The sequence below is a fragment of the Myxine glutinosa genome, chromosome 8, assembly GCF_964187855.1.
Source record: "Myxine glutinosa chromosome 8, kmMyxGlut1.1, whole genome shotgun sequence".
NCBI classification, from domain to species: Eukaryota; Metazoa; Chordata; class Myxini; order Myxiniformes; family Myxinidae; genus Myxine; species Myxine glutinosa.
In genome coordinates this window covers 5,089,319-5,110,117 of record NC_136268.1, presented here as the reverse complement: position 1 = coordinate 5,110,117, position 20,799 = coordinate 5,089,319, and the positions used below count along the sequence as shown (strand labels likewise).

General features: G+C 48.0%; 1 protein-coding gene across 1 annotated transcript in view; it reads left to right on the top strand.

Annotated features, from left to right (window-relative positions):
* SNRNP70 (small nuclear ribonucleoprotein U1 subunit 70) overlaps positions 1-20,799 on the top strand; it is a 42,867-nt gene that overhangs the window by 10,185 nt on the left and 11,883 nt on the right. Inside the window, exons 5-6 of the mRNA XM_078782880.1 lie at positions 4,747-4,809; positions 5,245-5,326. Of these exons, the coding sequence (XP_078639006.1) occupies positions 4,747-4,809; positions 5,245-5,326 (145 nt within the window). The remainder of the gene's footprint in view (positions 1-4,746; positions 4,810-5,244; positions 5,327-20,799) is intronic.

The window sequence follows — 20,799 nt, the reverse complement described above, 5'->3', positions numbered from 1 at the left end:
TGGATGGTGCACTGCATGACGTAACTCTATCTGGGTTGGTCGTGGGAGGAGTCAAATCCCTCTCTCCCGTTTACGTTAACTCACAGCTCATTTGTTGCTTATGTGCCACTGATCAAAATAGCCCAACCCAGATAGGGTTAAGTTGTGATCAAAGAGAAGTGTGGCATTGACCAGCCTCAGGAAGGCGAGACTCCAGGGAAGATCCAAAGTCATGCATGAGTAACATATGAGACATTTCATAGCATTGTGCATATTCTACACCAAATGTAAACAATCTTTATCTGCATCCATTGTATAGTTTTTGGATAGCACCAGGGTAGCTTTTCCATTCTTGTTAGTATGAAATTTTGAAGATGTTTCAACAAGGTTTTGCCATAACTAATAGAGGGATTTTACTTTGCAGTTTAATAAAAAAAGAAAATGGACGCAGTGGAAACATACCCTAAAAAAATACGTAAAGAGTTGCAGGACATACATTTTGGTCATGTCATTTGCATATTTAATGAGGTGCAGTACTGTATTTCATTTTAATTACTGTTTGGTGAATATGGCCTGAGGTCAAGAGGTCCCCACATATTGATGCAAAACATTATATAATAAAGCTGCAGCTCTGTATTATATGAACTAGAAGGACCCGCTCTCTAAGGGAGCGGCAAGGGGGGTTATGTTATTATTCTTATTGAAATGTGTAAATCAAAATACCTCGCTGCATAATTCAAAATGCCTCACGGCACTGGAAAACGTGGGGACAGGAATACTGCACTGTAAAGGGTGGGCACTTGTAATACCCTCTTCCACCTAGAGGTGGCACCACACTGTACACGTTTACATTAGAGAATTTGTGTCGCCCACTCCCCCGGCCCCACCCCCTTATTACTATCACTTCTTAAAGTTGATTCTAATATAATCATAAAATATGCATTTTAGCTTTCAAATTGTACCAATTTTGTCATGTTTCATCAAATCTGAAATGATGCCATTTTGGAGACATTTTTGTGGACCTGCCATGCACGCACTGGAGAAGTGAGGGAAAAAAAACAGTGGAGGTTGGCAGCAAGCTTGGACTTTGGAAGTTTAGCCAGAAAAGGGGTGGGGGTGGGGGAGGAGAGGTTACTGTGAAGAACATGTGCATCTTAGAGTTTCTGGGGAGGGTTGAGAGCAGAGGGAGATAGACCAGAGGTGGTTAAAAAACAGAGGGGCTTGCCTGTGATGTGAGAGCAGCAGACATTGTATTTCGGCCTCTTCACGAATGATTCCAATAACGTTGAGAGCTTTGGATCCCACAGGATCAGGCACGCACACACGCACACACACACACACGCACGCACACACACGCACACACGCACACACACACACACACACACACGAAGGACGCTAACCTGGGGTGCCAGCCCATATCCGAGATATAATCCCCAATTCAAACGTTGCCGTAAATGCTCGTATGTTGTAAAGAGGACGTTGACAATTGAAGGCGACTATTTTGGTCAAATCATAAGCCATAGATGGCACCACGAGCCACAAATCAGTGCAACATCGAGAGGGAAGTTGAGTCGCATTTAACTCGGCGAAGCATTTAATTCACAATTTGCATTGAACCCTTCGCTTCACTTAGCCTGGTGTTGGCTTAGCGGTTAGGGTGCCGGCTTGGGATCCTAGGATCCTGGGTTCGAATCCCGGTCGATCGCTAAATTAACACCAGGGGGGTTGACTCAGCCTGTCATCCTTCCGAGGTCGGCAAATTGAGTACCAGCTTGCTGGGATGAATGATCCCGGTGTGTACCCCGGTTTAGAATAGGTACACCGTATCCCTGCGCATCGTAAGAGGCGACTAAGGGTTGGCGCCAGGAAGGGCATCCGGCCATAAAAAAACATTGCCTCAAACAGGGAACCATGATTGTCATGGGGCCCGCAAGGCTAACCCCGCAAGGCTAACCCCCGCTCTAGCGGGGAAAATGGCCTTAAATTGATCATTCATTCATTCATCTTCCTTCGCTTCACTTATAGTAATTGAACAATATAACTTGTATGTTTCAATGCAGTTTATCAACAGTGAATATTTGCAATTTCCTTTGTTCCAGGAATATTTTGTTTACTGCTAACAACCCAAAGTTAAATTTAGTAATAATACACCCACTTAGTCAAAAAAGAATTATGAATTCAAGTTGCACAACGCATCATTTGTTATCATTTGTGCTTTGTGATGGTGAACAAAAGTGACAATCAGGAAAAAACGTGTTGTTTATACATCTCAATACAACAACAACAACAGGCATTTTAGGGCCATTTTCCCTGCTGGAGCGGGGGTTAGCCTTGCGGGCCCCATGACAATCTTCTCCATCTTGCCCTATTTTCTGCATCTCCCCTTGTTAACCCCCTTGCCCGCATTTCTTCTTCCACCATCTTTAGCCAAGTCTTTCTCGGTCTTCCCCGTCCTCTACTTCCTTCTACATTCATTTCCATCACTCATCTCAACCAGTCACTTTCATCCTTCCTCAACACATGACCAAACCATCTCAACCTGTTTCTCTTCACAGCATCAATCACAGGCTCTATTCCCATCATCTTTCGCAATTCATCATTTGTCTTCCTCTCTCTCAACGATACTCCACACATCCACCGAACCATTCGCATTTCCACCCTTTCCAGCCTTCGTTGCTGCTCTATGTTCATTACCCATGTCTCGCTCCCATAAATCATAACACTTCTCATCATACATGCAGCATACACCTTTCCCTTCAGCTTCAACGACACTCCCCTCCTCGTCGGCACGCCACTCAGTTCCTGAAACTTCTTCCATGCACATCTCACTCTAGCAACCGCTGCCGAGTCTGATCCACCTTCTCCATTCAGCACGTGTCCGAGGTAGCAAAATGTTTTCACACCTTCCAGCTTCACGCCGTCTCCAAGATCCAACTCAACATTTCCTCCATCTGCAGCTCCCTCTGTGCGCACCTTACACTTGAATGTAGCTGCCACACTGGTTAATGACCCTCTCAGACCACTACATTTTTGATGAACCCACTCAGCACACATTGTACATTGAATGGAGCATATCTCAATATGTTGCGTTATTGTCCCCCGTCGCACCGCGGAGCAAAAGGGGGACTATGGTTTTCCCCTCCGTCCGTGTGTCCGTGTGTCCGTCCGTCTGTCCTTGCGTGCGTACGTGCGTGCGTAAGCGAAGGCCCGCATTCGAATTTGGTGTGTGGGTGCAACCCACGTCAAAATCCAAGATGGCCGCCGTCATGTATGTCTGACCCTTGTGAGCGGAATATCTTGAAAAATAAGCGAAGTTCCAACTTCTAATCTGGTGTGTGGGTGTATCCAGGCATGAGGAAGAACCCTATTGAAAATTGGGTCGCCACGTCAAAATCCAAGATGGCCACCGCCATGTATGTCTGAACCTTGTGAGCTGAATATCTTGAAAAATAAGCGAAGTACCAACTTCTAATCTGGTGTGTGGGTGTATCTACACATAAGGGAGAACGCTATTGAAAATTGGGTCGCCACGTCAAAATCCAAGATGGCCGCCTTGCGTCTTCCACTTTGTCAACTCGCATCACTTCACCGACCGGGGACCTAGGCGTAACGCTTATTATTATTAGCCCATCCTGTGCACAGCAGGACGGGGTTTTGCCAATAACTTCTATCTGTCTGTCTGGGCCATAACTTTTTTCCATTTGAGTTTTGTCATCAAATTTTCATCAAAGCCTTATGATAATACGGAGAAGGCAAATTAATAATTTTGTCAAAAGGTTAATGGTCAGCGTCACATAAAATCATCAATTTGTCATCCAATTGACCTGAAATTGTGATGTACCATTTGAGTTTTGTCATCAAATTTTCATCAAAGCCTTATGATAATACGGAGAAGGCAAATTAATAATTTTGTCAAAAGGTTAAGGGTCAGCGTCACATAAAATCACCAATATTCACCCAATTGAGCTGCAATTTTAAGAATTTACATATTGAGTCACTGAATTGCTTCACCAATCAAAAGCCACAAGGCAATTGTTTTTTTTGTTTTTTTTTTAGATCCAAAGGTCAAAAGGTCAAGGCTGCATAAAATCATCAATTTTTATTTTGTGTTTTTTTTTTAACCTTTTTTGTTCTTTTGAGCATACGGAAGAAGACGGACAGGCTTTTTTTCAGATGCTTTCTCGTTATTATTTTTACGATGATATTAATAAACGTACGCTAATTAGTTACGTCTTGTTCGCAGTTTTTTAAAAGTTGTTTTTGAAATAATCCACAGTTTCTCCTTGAGTCATGATTAATACATTGCCATAAAGGCTTAGCCAAGACGTAATGATGACCCAGATGTGACGCCATCTTACTAAATTTGTCATCATGACGCCGAGCGTCTGGCATTTATTCTGTTGCCTTTCGACGTCAGATAGTCTAATAAAGGCAGATATATGGGTTATGGTATGCAACTGCAGTCAGCGAAGTGATGGGATAAGTTGAGTGCTGGACGACGTAAACGTCCATAGAAGCCTAGCCGAACCCGAGATGTGAGCTCATAATTAAGGCCTAGCCAAGCTCTAGATGTGAGGTCATTATGACATTCCGGACAGAATGCCGGAATGATGTCCCAATGAAAAGAGCAGAAGGGACAGACTGACTGAGAAATCCTACTACTTTAATATATAGATGAAATTCTGTGCAGAATTATGTTTCAGTGCTCTTTGTGTGATTTGTATCAATTCCATTATCGGTTTGTGAAGCTTGTTCATTGCTTTGCAGAACTATGATACATCCGAGTCCAAGCTGAGAAGGGAGTTTGAGGTGTATGGGCCTATCAGGAGGGTAAGTGTTTTCTTTTACTGTATCATGTTGTATGTGTTGTCTTCTTCATTTTTGCTGTGGAGCATTAAAACTGCCAAGCTGGTATCCTGTTTAATTTTGTGTGATTGAGAAAATTTGTATGGCACTTGTACTTGTGCCGATTTTGCAAACTGTATGGCTAGCTTGGAGAACAGCATGGAGTGTTTATTCAATACTGGGGGAGTCTTGCTGCCACAAGTTCTCATTGGGAAAAATGTCCAAACAGGCTCACTGAAGAGAAATGGTCGTTGCTGGCACAAGCGTCGCATCCCTCTTGAGATAAAGTAAACCTCGTTTGCTTGAGAAGCGCAGCATTGCCTCTTGAAACCAGGCAGTGTTGGTACTTAAAGGTACTAACAGAAACCCCAACTTCTACCCTCCTCCCCTCCACACCTCCCACCTTCTTGTACCCAACAGATCAGTCTCATTCACAACAGAAAATCTGGAAAGCCTCGTGGTTATGCCTTCATTGAGTACGAGCACGAGAGAGACATGCATTGTAAGTCCTTCGCACACAGCTCCATCGGAGCGACCTTGATGTCTAGGTTGGAAATGGGACACATAAAAGAAACGAAAGCCACTGCAAAGCAATACACTTGGAATGTAGAATGGTATGGTTTTTTTTGTTGGTGCTTCTGTTTTTGTTAATCTAGTGTAGTTGCTTGATCCGTTTGGATGCTTACAAAGGTAAGTGTTGAGAACCCAGTATGGGAGGGGCATGCTTCTTTTTTTTTTTGTAACTCATTTATTTTTTGCCGCCTGCGGTACATTATCATACTCGTTTTGATACCTTTCTGACTTTGGCATATCTTTAAAAAATTGTGCCGTAGATATTAATTTTCTGTTATTTCTGTTGTCACTGCAGCCACCATTGTGAGGGCAATGGTCCGTACTGGCTTGCAGCTGATGCTAGCGCTGCCCTTGCATCCCATTTTGTGGTTCGTATATGGGTTTGTATTCTGGTAAGAACACCCATGGCAAAGGAGCTGGGTTTTTGGTAATTGGCCCCAAGAAAAAGGAAAAAGGCATCTACGTTGGTTGCGATGGATTGGCAATTTTTAATTTATTTCGTCAAAGTTACCAGTTGGATTGGACAAGGCCTTAGTTTGCTATGCAGATGTTGCAAATTAAAATTAATTATTTTACAATTTCTCCCGCTTTTAACTTGCCTACCTTCAAAACAGGCTTCGAAACAGTTTATACAGGGTGCAGCAAGCTGTCACTTAGTTTTTTTTAAAACGTTGCTTGGTTGCCTGCACTACGGAAAATTATTTTGGGTAGGCATCTGCCAGTTAGGTTGGCGAAGTAAGATAAGCGGGTAGATTGCAGCGGCTAAACGAAGGCATTCATTCGAATGAGTTGGTAAAAGGTTTTGGTATGATTCAAACTTGTCCACTCGTTAGCTGAAAGGGAAATTGGCGATGTGTTTAGAAACTCGGAACATTTTACGTTTTGGATGCTGAAATGTCAGGAAGGAAGTATTAAGCACAAGGATCTCGCCAAAATATCTTTCTTTTTTATGGCTTTGAATACCTGAGATAATAGTGCCTCCGTTTTTAAACATCTCATTCTTCCATTTTTTTTCCTTTTTTTATCATGAAAGTTAGATAAGCGAAAAGGAAACGTTCCCTAGTTTTTCTTTTTTTTTTTCCTTCCTGTCTGTTTAGTCAACATTACCAGCTTAATGCTGAAGTAACTTCAATTTTGTTACCGAATTAGTTTTGCGAATGTGCAAAATGACGTGGCTAATTTTGATGAATGAAAGTCATGCTTTTTTGTTGGTGTACAACTTTTAACAAGCTATGGCAAAAGATAAGCAAGACGAAAACATTATGTGGTAGCGTTAACATAAATTTTGACTCGAGTTAGTCCAATTCAGCAGAGAGGTTGAGATGTCCAAGCTGCAACAGGTGAAAGCTTTTGATTACCTCGGATGGTGGGTGGAAAATAATTGTGGTTTGAAGAGTCAAATACAGCAAAATGTTGCAAGGAGTGAGTGGTGCATGACATAAGATAACCGGAGTAGTGTACGACAAGTGCATGCCAATGAGGCAAATCAAAATAAACACCTATGACAGCACTGTAGTCCGAAGAAGGAAGCTGGACATAACGACACACACACACACACACACACACACACACACACACACACACACACACATACACATACACATACACATATATATGTATATACAGTTGTGGCCAAAAATATTGGCACCTTGCTCTTTTTTCAAATGACTCACAATTTTCTCAATAAAATTAAGTTGAAATTGACAGAAGTATTTGGTCTCCACAATTCTTTATTACACTGTTAATATTACAGAACCTTTGTTTTTGATTCAGAACTTAATATATCCTTTTAAATCAGAAAATAGGAAGAAATGGCATTGACAAAATTATTGACATCCTGGACTTAATATTTGGAAGCAGTCTTTGGACAAAATAACTGCAGTCAAGCATTTCCAATTTTTTTTTTTTTTTTTTTTTTTTTGTATACAACATCGAGGCTCGTGAAAGAGCTAACATTAATCACACAAAAAGTCAAACCGACACACAAGACACAAAAAATAAGGGGAGCGGCAGACAAGATGGGAGACAGGAGAGAGGAGAGGGGGAAGAACACAAACACAACATTTGAGAGCAGGGACAACGGGAGAAATGTTGGAGGGGGAGGTGGGAGAGGTATAAAACATATGAACACTGCAAGGACTTCCAGGAAAGAAGTTGGAATTAAAAAAAAAAAAAAAAAAGTGTATCTGGGGTGAATTAGCGGGGGTAGAAAAGATCAAGGTTTTGGATGGGGGAAGATAAGAGATGGTGGTGAACAGCTGTTTTAAAGACCTGGAGAGAGGAGTGGGATTGAAGGGAGTGGGGGAGTCTGTTCCACAGGCGGGAGAAAAGGGGAATGAAAGAGTGAAGGTGAACAGAGAGCCTAGATTTTGGCAGTTTAACCATAAGTGGGTTGCAGGCAGATCTTGTGCGACCTGAAGGAATATTGGGGGGACAGAGCACAGAGAGAGCTGGTGGAGCAAGGCCGGAGAGGAGTCGGTAGAAGACAGAAAGACCACCAACCTGCCTGCGGTGAGTGAGTGAAAGGCCCTCGGAGTTAACTTAATCGCAGGAGATTCCAATGATTCTGAAAGCTTTGGTTTCAACAGCGTGAAGCCGAGCTAGGTGTGAGGCAGGAGCACCGGCCCAGAGGGGGGAACAGTATTCCATTGAGCTGCAGATGAAAGCCTTGTAAGTGGTGAGAAGCACAGAAGTGCCCAGAAAGGACTTCGCACGCCAGAGGATGCCTAGTCTGGCCAAACGTCTGGTCCACTGACTGGCTTTGGAGGCCAGCTTGGGAATGTGGTTTTCCCAAGAAAGATCATGGCAGATAGTGAGACCCAAAAGCTTGAGCAACAGAACTTCTTGGAGAGGATTGTTGAGAAAGTAGATGGGAGGGTTTTCCAGTCGGTCCTTTCGGAGAGACATTGTAAGAGTGTGTGATTTGTCAGGATTGAAAGACATGTTCCACTTGTTTGGCCAGTCTGTGATTTTTTTTTCCAGGTCTGCAGAGAGTGAGGAGGCTGCAGACTGCCGATCTGAGGGATGAGGAATGGAGCGGCAGATAGTGGAGTCATCAGCAAAGAGATAGAGAGGATTTTCCAGAGAGTCAGAGAGATCATTGATGAAGACCAGAAATAGCACAGGGCCCAGAACACTACCTTGGGGAACTCCAGCCAGAACAGGAAGGGGAGATGAGAGAAATCCATTCAGGGCCACACGTTGCCTTCGGCCAGAGAGGAAGTCCGCAAGCCATGAGTGGAGATTTCCATGGATACCATAGGAGGAGAGTTTGGTGAGCAGAGCTGGGTGCCAGACCGTATCGAAGGCACGTGATATGTCAAGTGAGACAGCTCAGATTTCCTGTTTGGCATTGAGGACCTCCATCCATTGTTGAGACAGCAGAAGCAACATGTCCAGAGTAGAATGACCTGGTCTGAATCCAAATTGATGATCAGAGATCAAGCCATTGGAGAAGAGGAAGGATTTGATATCCGAAGCAATGATGGATTCCATGACTTTGCTAATAATTGGAAGCAGGCTGATTGGTCTGTAGTTGCAAGGATCTGTTTTTGCACATTTTTTGTGTAAAGCGGTAATGTTAGCTGATTTCCAAGATGCTGGCAGATGACCTTGAGCAAAAGCGAGGGTGAAAAGAACAGAGAGAGGGTGAGATAGAGCGGCAGAGCAGGATTTTAGGACCCGTGGGCTGATGCCGTCTGGTCCAGTTGCAGAATCAGAGTCGAGGTTTGACAGAAACTTCTCCACCTTGTCAGGAGAGAAGGACGCAGAGTCTAGGAGCAGTTGGGTTCGACTGGGAAAGGTGGGAACAGAGAGAGAGATGGGTTTGGGACACAAGATTTTGAGGCAAACACAGAGTTGAGGCATTCGGCTTTGTCACGTGCGGTGTCAACTGTGTAGCCATTTGAGGTAAGGGAGGGGATGGAGGGGGAACAAACACCAGAAACGGATTTGACCAGACGCCACCAGGATTTTGAGGAAGGAGACAGGTTTGAGAGTTCAATCTCGAGTGTGGAGAGATAGTGCTTCCTGGCTCTCCTGAGGCTGGACACACACTTGTTCCGAGCTTGGTGGAAGGAACTGAGATTGCCTTCAGTTGGATTTGCCTTCCAAGAGGCAAAGGCAAGTTGTTTCAAGGCAACTGCCTCACCACAAGATTCAGTGTACCATGGACGGGAGGAAGGGTAAGACAACTGAAGACGAGATGGGATAAATCTGTGCATGAGAGAGAGCAATTTGCTTTGGAAGAATTCCCAGAAAGAATTTATGTCAGAGGCAGTAGAGATTGGAGACCAGTCCAGATGATTGATGGCTGCTTGCAGACCGTGCCAGTCAGCCTGAGTGAAATGCCAGACTCGTCATAGTGAATAGCCGTGAATGAGCTTCCTACACATCTCTACTGACAGTTTGGCCACTCTTCTTGTGCATACTGCTCCAGTTCTCCTAGATTTGAAGGGTGCCTTTTCCCAACTGCTGTTTTCAGATCTCCCCACAGGTGTTCAATGGGATTTAGATCTGGACTCATTGCTGACCACGTCCGAACAGTCCAGCATTTTGTCTTGAACCATTTCTGGGTGCTTTTTGAAGTGTGTGTGTGTGTGTGTGTGTGTGTGTGTGTGTGTGTGTGTGTGTGTGTGTGTGTGTGTGTGTGTTTTGTGTTGTGTTGTTGTTGTGTTGTTGTGTTGTTTTGTTTTTGCGGACAACGAGAGAGCGAGACACTTCGTGGCTTGATCAAAGCTCCTTTATTCCAACAGAACTAACTAATACCGGAACTCACGCATCTTTTATAACACAAAATCACTCTTAAGGGGGCGTGGCTCCAACAACCGAGCGCACGCCACGGCCATACCATCAATAGCCCCACTGGTCCCGTGCCTGTGGAATATGTCTCAATGGGGTAACCCCCACATGCGCCCCCCCCCCCCCCCCCCCAGAATTCACTCACCCGGGCAATGTCAGTTTTCGGGGGGCCTTAACCACCTGGCCGAAAAGACCCCTGACGACCCGAGCAGGGACTGTTAGTGGCTTGGCGGTAGGCGGGCCAACCGGGGACTTACCCGATGGGGAACGGCCCCGCCGTGGGGGTTGAGCCAACCGAGGGGGCTGGTCTAGGTCCAAGTGAGCCGGCTTGAGGCGGTCCACCGAAAGGTGGTCCGGTTTGCCGCCGATGTCGACCACGAAGGACTTGTCCCCGGCCTCCAGAACGCGGAAAGGCCCGTTGTAAGGCACCAGGTCCACGTTAACTTGGTCAAACCGTCGCTCGGGCACTGTGAATGGGGCCAATGGGGCCTGGGTATGGCGATGCACCTTCGAGCGTTGACACTCGATGCAGGTGTTGGCCCAGTCGCGCACATCCTCACTGAGCCCGTGCCAAACGAACTTCGCCGTCACCAACTTTTGCGACGCCTTCTTGCCCGGGTGAGAAAGACCGTGGACGGCATCGAACACCAGCCGTCTCCAGCTGGTGGGTACGACGGGGCGAGGCTGTCCCAAAGAAACGTCGCACAGTAGCGTGGTGCCCGTGTCCTTGAACGGCACGTCAGACAGTCGAAGCCCCGTGACTGCCGCCCAGCAGGCCTGGACATCGGGTCGGCGATCTGATCGGCCGCCATGTTGGCGTAGTCGATGCCAAGGTGAACCGCGCCAACTATGGACCGGGAGAGACAATCGGCGACCGTATTATCCTTCCCAGCAACATGTTGGATGTCCGTCGTGAAATCGGGAACGAAGGAGAGCTGGCGTTGTTGACGGGCAGACCACGGCTCCGAGACCTTGGCCATGGCAAAAACCAGGGGCTTGTGGTCCACAAACGCCGTGAATGGGTGGGCTTCCAACAGGTAACGGAAGTGTCGGACAGCTAGGTGGTAGAGGCCTATGAGCTCACGATCGAAGGTACTGTACTTTTGTTCGTTAGGGCGGAGCTGCCGGCTAAAAAGGCAAGCGGCTGCCAGGCCCCGTTGACCCACTGCTCGTGCACGGCGCCAACCGCCCAGCGGATGCCTAACCCTAACAACCCTAACTCCCGCAACACGCTGTCCATCAGGCGCTGGAAAGCCTGGGCCGCATTCTTGAGCCCAAAAGGCATACGGAGGAATTTGAAAAGCCCGAACGGTGTAATCACTGCGGTCTTAGGAACGTCCTGCGGCCGGACGGGGACCTGATGGTAACCACGAAGTCCGAAGCATCCGTGGTGAGAGCAATCGGTGCGTCGGGCGACAGATGCGCCAGCATGGTTGCACTGGCGAGGGCCAGTTTAGCATCCGTGAAAGCCTTGGCCATCTCCTCGGTCCAGTCAATGGCGCGTTTGGTAGGCCTGCCCTTGAGGGCCTCATAAAGGGGCCGCACGGGGCATGAAACGATGGTAAAAGTTCACCATGACAAAAAACTCCTGCAGGGCCTTGATGGTGAGGGGGCACGGAAAACCCTTCACAGCCTCCACTTTAGACGGCAGAGGGACGGCCTCCTCCCTCGTGATGCGGTGGCCGAGAAAGTCAATTGAAGCCACCCCGAACAAGCACTTGGCCGGGTTAATGATAAGGCCGTGCTGACTGAGGCATTCAAAGAGCGCTCGGAGGTGAAGCATGTGCTCCGTCCTCAAAGCGCTGGCGATGAGGATATCGTCCAAGTAGACGAACAGAAACGGCAAATCCCGCAACACGCTGTCCATCAGGCGCTGGAAAGCCTGGGCCGCATTCTTGAGCCCAAAAGGCATACGGAGGAATTTGAAAAGCCCGAACGGTGTAATCACTGCGGTCTTAGGAACGTCCTGCGGCCGGACGGGGACCTGATGGTAACCACGAACGAGGTCCACCTTAGAAAAAAAAAAACTTTACCAGCCAAGCGGGCAGAAAAATCCTGGATGTTCGGGATTAGGTAGTGGTCAGGGGTAGTGGCGTCCTTAAGGCGGCAATAATCCCCGCACGGGCACCAACCGCCACCCGGCTTCGGCGCAATGTGGAGAGTCGAGGCCCACGGGCTGTCGGACCGTCGCACGATGCCAAGATGCTCCAACGTGTCGAACTCCGCCTTTGCGATAGCGAGGTTCGCCGGGTCGAGGCGTCGAGCCCGGGCGTAGACGGTGGGCCGGTGGTCGGAATGTGATGCTCCACCCCGTGCTTGACGGCAATGGCTGAAAAGGTGGGCCGTGTAAGGGCCGGGAACTTGGTGAGGAGGCGGGCGAACTCATCGGAGGTCGAGAGCGTGCACGCAAGCCTCGTCGAGGCAGACCCGCTCAGCTAGCATGGAAGAGAACTGAATGTCTCCGCATTAATGAGCCGCCGATTTTTAACATCCACCAAAAGGCCTTTGGCGCAGAGGAAATCAGCGCCGAGCAAGGGGGTGGACACCCTCGCCGTGACAAAATCTCATGTAAACCGCTGCCCGCCCAAGCACAGTGCCACGGTCCGTTTGCCAAAAGTCTGAATAGCACTGCCGTTGGTGGCTTCTAGGGCGGGGCCGTGACTCCCGGCCTCCCGGTCCGATGCCGACGCAGGTAGAATGCTCACCTGGGCCCCTGTGTCGTAGAGGAAACGACGTCCGGAGTTGGTGTCCGAAATGAACAATAAACTGCCCGAACGGCCGACGCTCATGGCTGTTAACGAGCGCTGGCCATCCCGTTTCCCGACTCGCTGAAGCTGCAGGGTGGCTGCATGCCTTGGCCTTGGGCCCCAACCTTGCGTGGTAAAAGCACAAGCCTGGGGCCTTCCGCCGCTGGGCTGTAATGGCGGCCGCGACGGTGTCAGCCAGCGGCGCAGGCTCGACGGGGCCGGGGTCCCATGCAGCCGCACTACATTGCTGTCTGGCGGAGAAATACTTCTCTGCTTCCCTGGCCAGGGCGCGGAAATCCTTAACAGACTAGTTGCCCAGGGCTATCCGTACCTGTCCTGGCAGCTGTTGCAGGAACAGTTCTTTGAAGAGGAAACATGGCCGGTGGCTGCTCAGGAGAGACAACATGTGGTCCATCAGCTCCGACGGCTTGGAGTCGCCCCGCCCGGGTAGAGAAAGGAGCTGGCGGGCGCGCTCGGCCTCAGTGAGCTCGAAGGCTACGAGCAGCAGCGCCTTTAGCGTCTCGTACTTGCGGCCCTTCGGAGGATCCTGGAGAAGGCTCACCACTCTGGTCGCAGATACATACATACATACATACATACATACATACATACATACATACATACATACATACATACATACATACATACATATATATATATATATATATATATATATATATATCTATCTATAATTCCAGTAATCTCTGTCTGTACGTTTGTACGTTTGTCTGTGACCGCTGTTTCTCGACAACCACGGGTCCGATATACTTTTAACTTGCCAGGTATATTGCTGGGGACCCGAGGATGTGCCTTTTCAAGGTTTCATATTAATCGGACAATTACTTACCGAGCTATGTCCAAAAAACGATTCAACCAATCAGAGAGCAGCGAACGATCGCGTGTGCCGAACGTGGCGGGCACACTCTGCCTCGGATGGCACATTTGAGAGCGTATTCATTTATTTCACGTTTGCAAACTATGTTGGCGTTAAACTATGTTTTACAACTAATAAAAACGAATTTGCGATTCATTCGCTTTCCTGCGCGTTTGTGCACGCGATGGCGATTTCTTTACCAAACTCCGGAAGCCGTTCGCTTTGGACCAAACCATTGCATGTAAATAGAGGGGGGGGATTGTCACCACTCGCAAGCCGTTCGCTTTGGACCAAACCATTTCATGTAAATAGAGGGGGGGGATATAATTTTAGATATAGATATAGTACGGGCATGCCCTAGTATATATAACATCAATGAACTGCCCGAGTTCAGGTTCAGGTGCCCAAAAGTTCAGGTGAGCCCGGGAAGCGCACAATCCTCCAAACATATGGCCCGAGAAGCGCACAATCCTCCAAACACATGGCCCGAGAAGCGCACAATCCTCCAAACACATGGCCTGAGAAGCGCACAATCCTCCAAACACATGGCCCGAGAAGCGCACAATCCTCCAAACACATGGCCCGAGAAGCGCACAATCCTCCAAATACATGGCCCGAGAAGCGCACAATCCTCCAAACACATGGCCCGAGAAGCGCACAATCCTCCAAACACATGGCCCGAGAAGCGCACAATCCTCCAAACACATGGCCCGAGAAGCGCACAATCCTCCAAACACATGGCCCGAGAAGCGCACAATCCTCCAAACACATGGCCCGAGAAGCGCACAATCCTCCAAACACATGGCCCGAGAAGCGCACAATCCTCCAAACAAATTTTTTTTTTTTTTTTTTTTTTGTTTTGTATACAAGATCGAGGCTCGTGAAAGAGCTAACATTAATCACACAAAAAGACAAACCGACACACAAAACAAAAAACAAGGGGAGCGGTAGACAAGATGGGGAGAGAGGGGGAAGGACACAAAAGAGAGGGGGAAGGACACAAACACAACATTTGAGAGCAGGGACATCGGGAGGACTTGGGGGGAGGTGGGAGAGGATTAAAACATATGAACACTGCAAGGACTCTGGGGTGAATTACCGGGGGTAGAAAAGATCAAGGTTTTCGATGGGGGAAGATAAGAGATGGTTGTGAACAGCTGTTTTAAAGACCTGGAGGGAGGAGTGGGATTGAAGGGAGTGGGGGAGTTTGTTCCAGAGGCGGGAGAAAAGGGGAATGAAAGAGTGAAGGTGAGCAGAGAGCCTAGACTTTGGCAGTTTAACCAGAAGAGGGTTGCAGGCAGATCTTGTGCGACCTGAAGGAATATTGGGGGGACAGAGCACAGAGAGAGCTGGGGGAGCAAGGCCGGAGAGGAGTCGGTAGAAGACAGAAAGACCACCAACCTGCCTGCGGTGAGTGAGTGAAAGGCCCTCGGCGTTGACTACATCGCAGGAGATTCCAATGATTCTGAAAGCTTTGGCCTCAACAGCGTGAAGCCGAGCAAGGTGTGAGGCAGGAGCACCAGCCCAGAGGGGGGAACAGTATTCCATTGAGCTGCGGATGAAAGCCTTGTATGTGGTGAGGAGCTCAGGTGTGCCAAGGAAGGACTTCGCACGACGGAGGATGCCCAGTCGGCGACTGGCTTTGGAGGCCAGCTTGGAAATGTGGTTTTCCCAAGAAAGATCATGGCAGATAGTGAGACCCAAAAGCTTGAGCGACAGAACTTCTTGGAGAGGATTGTTGAGAAAGTAGATGGGAGGGTTGTCCAGTCGGTCCTTTCGGAGAGACATTGTAAGAGTGTGAGATTTGTCAGGATTGAAAGACATGTTCCACTTGTTTGACCAGTCTGTGATTTTGTCCAGGTCTGCAGAGAGTGAGGAGGCTGCAGACTGCCGATCTGAGGGATGAGGAATGGAGCGACAGAGAGTAGAGTCGTCAGCAAAGAGATAGAGAGGATTTTCAAGAGAGTCAGAGAGATCATTGATGAAGACCAGAAAAAGCACAGGGCCCAGAACACTACCTTGGGGAACTCCAGCCTGAACAGGAAGAGGAGATGAGAGAAACCCATTCAGGGCCACACGTTGACTACGACCAGAGAGGAAGTCCGCCAGCCATGCGTGGAGATTTCCATGGATACCAAAGGAGGAGAGTTTGAAGAGCAGAGCAGGGTGCCAGACCGTATCGAAGGCACGTGAAATGTCAAGGGAGACAGCTCTAATTTCCTGTTTGGCATTGAGGACCTCTATCCATTGTTGAGAAAGCAGAAGCAGCATGTCCAGAGTAGAGTGACCAGGTCTGAAACCAAATTGATGATCAGAGATCAAGCCATTGGAGAAGAGGAAAGATTTAATATCTGAAGCAATGATGGATACCATGACTTTGCTGATAATTGGGAGAAAGCTGATTGGTCTGTAGTTGCTGGGATCTGTTTTTGCACCTTTTTTGTGCAAAGCGGTGATGTTGGCTGATTTCCAAGCAGATGGCAGATGACCTTGAGCAAAAGAGAGGGTGAAGAGAACAGAAAGAGGGAGTGAAAGTGCAGAAGAACATGATTTTCGGACCCGTGGGCTGATGCCGTCAGGACCAGTTGCAGAATCAGAGTCGAGGGTTGCCAGAAACTTTTCCACCTTGTCAGGAGGAAAGGACACAGAGTCCAGGAGCAGCTGGGTACGACTGGGTACGGTGGGTACAGAGAGGGATGGGTTTGGGACACAAGATTTAGAGGCAAACAAAGAGTTGAGGCATTCAGCTTTTTCACGTGCGGAGTCAGCCGTTAAGCCGTTTGAGGTGAGGGAAGGGATGGAGGGGGAACAAACACCAGAAACAGATTTGACCAGACGCCACCAGGATTTGGAAGAGGGAGACAGATAAGAGAGTTCGGTCTTGAGAATGGTGAGATATTGTTTCCTGGCTCTCCTGAGGGTGGACACACACTTGTTTCGGGCTTTGTGAAAGGAAATGAGATTTCCTTCCGTTGGATTTGCTTTCCAGGAGACGAAAGCAAGTTGTTTCAGGGCAACAGCCTCACCACAAGATTCCGTGTACCATGGACGGGAGGAAGGGTATGACAACTGAAGACGAGATGGTATAAATCTGTGCATGAGAGAGAGCAATTTACTTTGAAAGAATTCCCAGGATGAGTTGATGTCAGAGGCGGTAGAGATGGGAGACCAGTCCAGATGATTGATGGCTGCTTGAAGACCGTGCCAGTTGGCCTGAGTGAAATGCCAGACTCGTCGACGCTGAGGAGGCTCTCTGAGAATGGTCAGAGAGATGTCCACTTTGACAAGCACATGATCAGATGAGCCGATTGGAGCAGAAGAAGAGCAGCAGACATTTTCAGTGAAGTTTGTCATAACCAAATCCAGAAGAGAAGATGCTCCGTTGACTGAGATCCGGGTCGGGAAATTGACAGATTGTGTCAGTCCCAGTGAGTCGCAGAAGTCCTTTGCTGAAGAGCCATGGCTGGTGAGAGAGGTACCCACACCCAGCCAACTGGCATGGTGACAATTGAAATCACCACATATGAGGAAGAGAGAGTTGGGATGGGTAGATAGAAGTTGGTCCATATTATCAGACAGTGAGATGTAGATGGAGTCATCGCTGATTGGTGGACGGTACAACACACATATGAACAAAAGGTGGGAGCGAAGGGGAAGCCGTAGCCAAAGGTATTCCTGGGGGTGAGGTGGAGAGAGGGCAGTGGAGGGCGAGTGAGGAAGAGAGTTTTTTATAAAGATAGCAACCCCACCTCCAGGATGAGGCTCAGGTCTATCATACCGGAGGAGGGAGTAACCTGGGAGAGATACCAAGGCATCAGAGACATCATGAAGGAGGAAAGTTTCTGTTAAGCAGATCACATCTGGTTTGTCAGAAGCAACCTGTATGGAGAGGTCAGTCAAGTTTGAGCGAAGGCCCCGGATGTTTGAGGTCCATACCGTTAATGAATGAGGAAGGGGGAGCATCGGGTCCAGAACTTAGGGGTAGGGTAAGAGGTAGGGTAAGGTAAGATGGGGGGGGAGGGTAGGGTAAGATGTGGAAGAGGAGGAAGAGGTAGGGAGAGCTTTTGAAGGTGTGTCAGAGATTTCAGAATAGCTTGGAGAAAGGGAAGAATGGGGCGGACAAAAGGTTTGATGGAGATTGGGTGAGGCACAGTGAGGTGTTATTTGAGGAGGGGGAAGAGCAAGGCAGAAGGTTTGGGGAGATGAAGGTGAAAGTTGGAAGGAGGAAGAAGCAGGGAGGATGCTTTGAGGAGGAGGGGTGAGAGGGGAGTCTAGGAGGGGAGGAGCGAGGGAGAGTCTCGGAGGGGAGGGGTGTGGGGGGAGTTTAGGAGGGAGGGGAGGGAAGGGGCAAGGGGGGAGATTTGAAAGGGATGGGTGATGGGGAGGATTTGGAGGGGAGGGGTGAGATTGGATTTTGAAAAGTGTACGATTCATGGGAAACGAACATTTTTTGCAAAATGAGTTTGAGACCTTCGAGTCAAAAATACGTTTGAGGACACTGGAGGAGGGATGGAGTTCTGGATAGTTTAGGGAATGTAGAAAGGAGGAACTGTAAGAGATGGTATTATATATATTTTTTGGAATGAATTGATTTGGTGAGCAAGACGAAAGCATCCTTTGACATGGCCCGAGAAGGGCACAATCCTCCAAACACATGGCCCGAGAAGCGCACAATCCTCCAAACACATGGCCCGAGAAGCACACAATCCTCCAAACACATGGCCCGAGAAGCGCACAATCCTCCAAACACATGGCCCGAGAAGCGCACAATCCTCCAAACATATGGCCCGAGAAGTGCAGCGCACAGAAACAATTATCCCCGAGGAAAAAAGCATCTCTCTCTACCCTTCACCAACACATTTATTGACACTCGAACCACTACACAAGGGGAGGGAGCTATTCTAAGCTTACACTACTGAAATAGCTACACTATGGGACCTGTATGGTGGTTGCCGTTACCACTGAGCGGTTTCCTAAAACCTCAGTGTCCTTGTGTGATTTTCCTATTGCGATTTTTCACACACATCATTCACACATCTCACTCACAACAAATGTTCCTCCATTCATCCCTCAATTGTCAGGACAACGAAGAAGAAGAAGACACTGAAGAATGTGATTAACTGATTGGCACTTGCGGTTGGTTAGCAACCTCCTGCGGCACGAAGTTATTCGTGCGCGGTACCCTCAGGCCTGGTAAGTTTGAGTGGAACTGAGGCAACCCTCTTAGTAGACCCGAACCTCGGGGCTGCAACAATACATATCTTATGCATAGATGCATACACACATGCATTACATACATACACACACACACACACACACACACACACACACACACACACACACACACACACACACACACACACACACACACACACACACACACACACATACATACTTTATACATACATACATGCATACATGAGGCCACTGCTGTTGTATGGAACAGAAATCTGAGCAGTGAAGGAGGAATTGGCGTCATTGGCATCAGGAATGGCATCCGACCATAAAAACATTGCCTCAAAAAGAGAACCATGACAATTACAACTACATATGGGCAGGGTACAGCCCGAAGTGGAGATCGGTTTCTGAGGTTTGGGACATGGAATGTAGGGACAATGACAGGGAGATCAGGAGAAGTGGTGGAAGTATTGGTCAGAAGAAGAGTGGACATATGTTGTGTGCAAGAGACGAGATGGAAGGGAAGTGGTGTGAGAATGGTGAAGGGTAGGCAGGGACAGAAATACAAGTTTGTGTGGCAAGGGTGCCCGGAGGGCGTGAATGGTGTTGGTGTCCTGTTTTCTGAGGAGTTTGTAGACAGTGTGGTGAGTGTGACTAGAATGAGTGATAGGGTGATGATTGTGAAAATGATGATTGGAAAGCTTTTGGTGAACATCATCTCGGGATATGCTCCGCAGGTTGGTCGGAGCGATGAAGAGAAGGACAAGTTCTGGTGTGCGATAGAGAAGCTGATGGAAAACGTGAAAGATGAGGAAGTTGTTGTGGTAGGAGGAGACCTAAATGGACATGTGGGAAGGAGTATGGATGGTTTTGAGGGAGTTCATGGGGGTTACGGATATGGTGTGAGAAATGGAGAAGGTGAAAGGATTTTGGAGTTTGCTGATGGAGCTGATTTGTTGATTTGTAATACTCAGTTCCAGAAAGAGGATAATAAGCTTGTTACAGACACGTCAGGTGGGTCGACGACAACCGTTGACTACCTGATGGTGCGTAGGCGAGATAGGGGGCACCTCCGGGACACAAAGGTGATCCCGGGGGAGGAGGCTGTTTCACAGCACCACTTGGTTGTCTGCGACATAAGGGTGAAAGGTGCGAGGAGAGCTCGGCGGTGAAGTACCAACCGAGAACGAAGGTGTGGAGGTTGAAAGAGGTGACAGTAAGTGAGGCATTAAAAGAGAGGCTGAGTAGGGTAGAGGATGATGTGGTTGAGCTTGAAAGTGGTTGGATGTCAATGAAAGCTAGTCTGTTGGGAGCCGTTGGTGAGGTATGTGGATGGACAAAAGGACCACCGAGGCACTCGGAAACATGGTGGTGGGATGATGAAGTTGGAAAGAGGATTGACGAGAAGAGGAAGAAGTTCAAGGAGTGGAAAAAGGCGAGGGGTACGGGAGCAGTAACAGCAGAGCATGAAAGTTATAAGGCAGCCAAGAAGGCTGCAAAGAAAGAGGCAGCAAAGGCACAGGAGGCATGTCGGAAAATGTTCGGAGAACGCTTGGATTCGGAAGAGGGTCAGAGAGCAGTATTCAGGATTGCAAAGCAGATAGCGAAAGAGAAGTGTGATGTGATGGGGGTGAGTTGCTTGAAGGATGAAGCGGGACAAATCGTTGTGGACCCAGATGGAATTAAAGGAAGATGGAAAAGATATATGGAAATGCTGTTGAATACAGAGAATGAATGGGATGGCAACATAGAGAGTAACCCAGTTTTAGGACTGGCAGAGAAGATAACTGAGCAGGAAGTTGA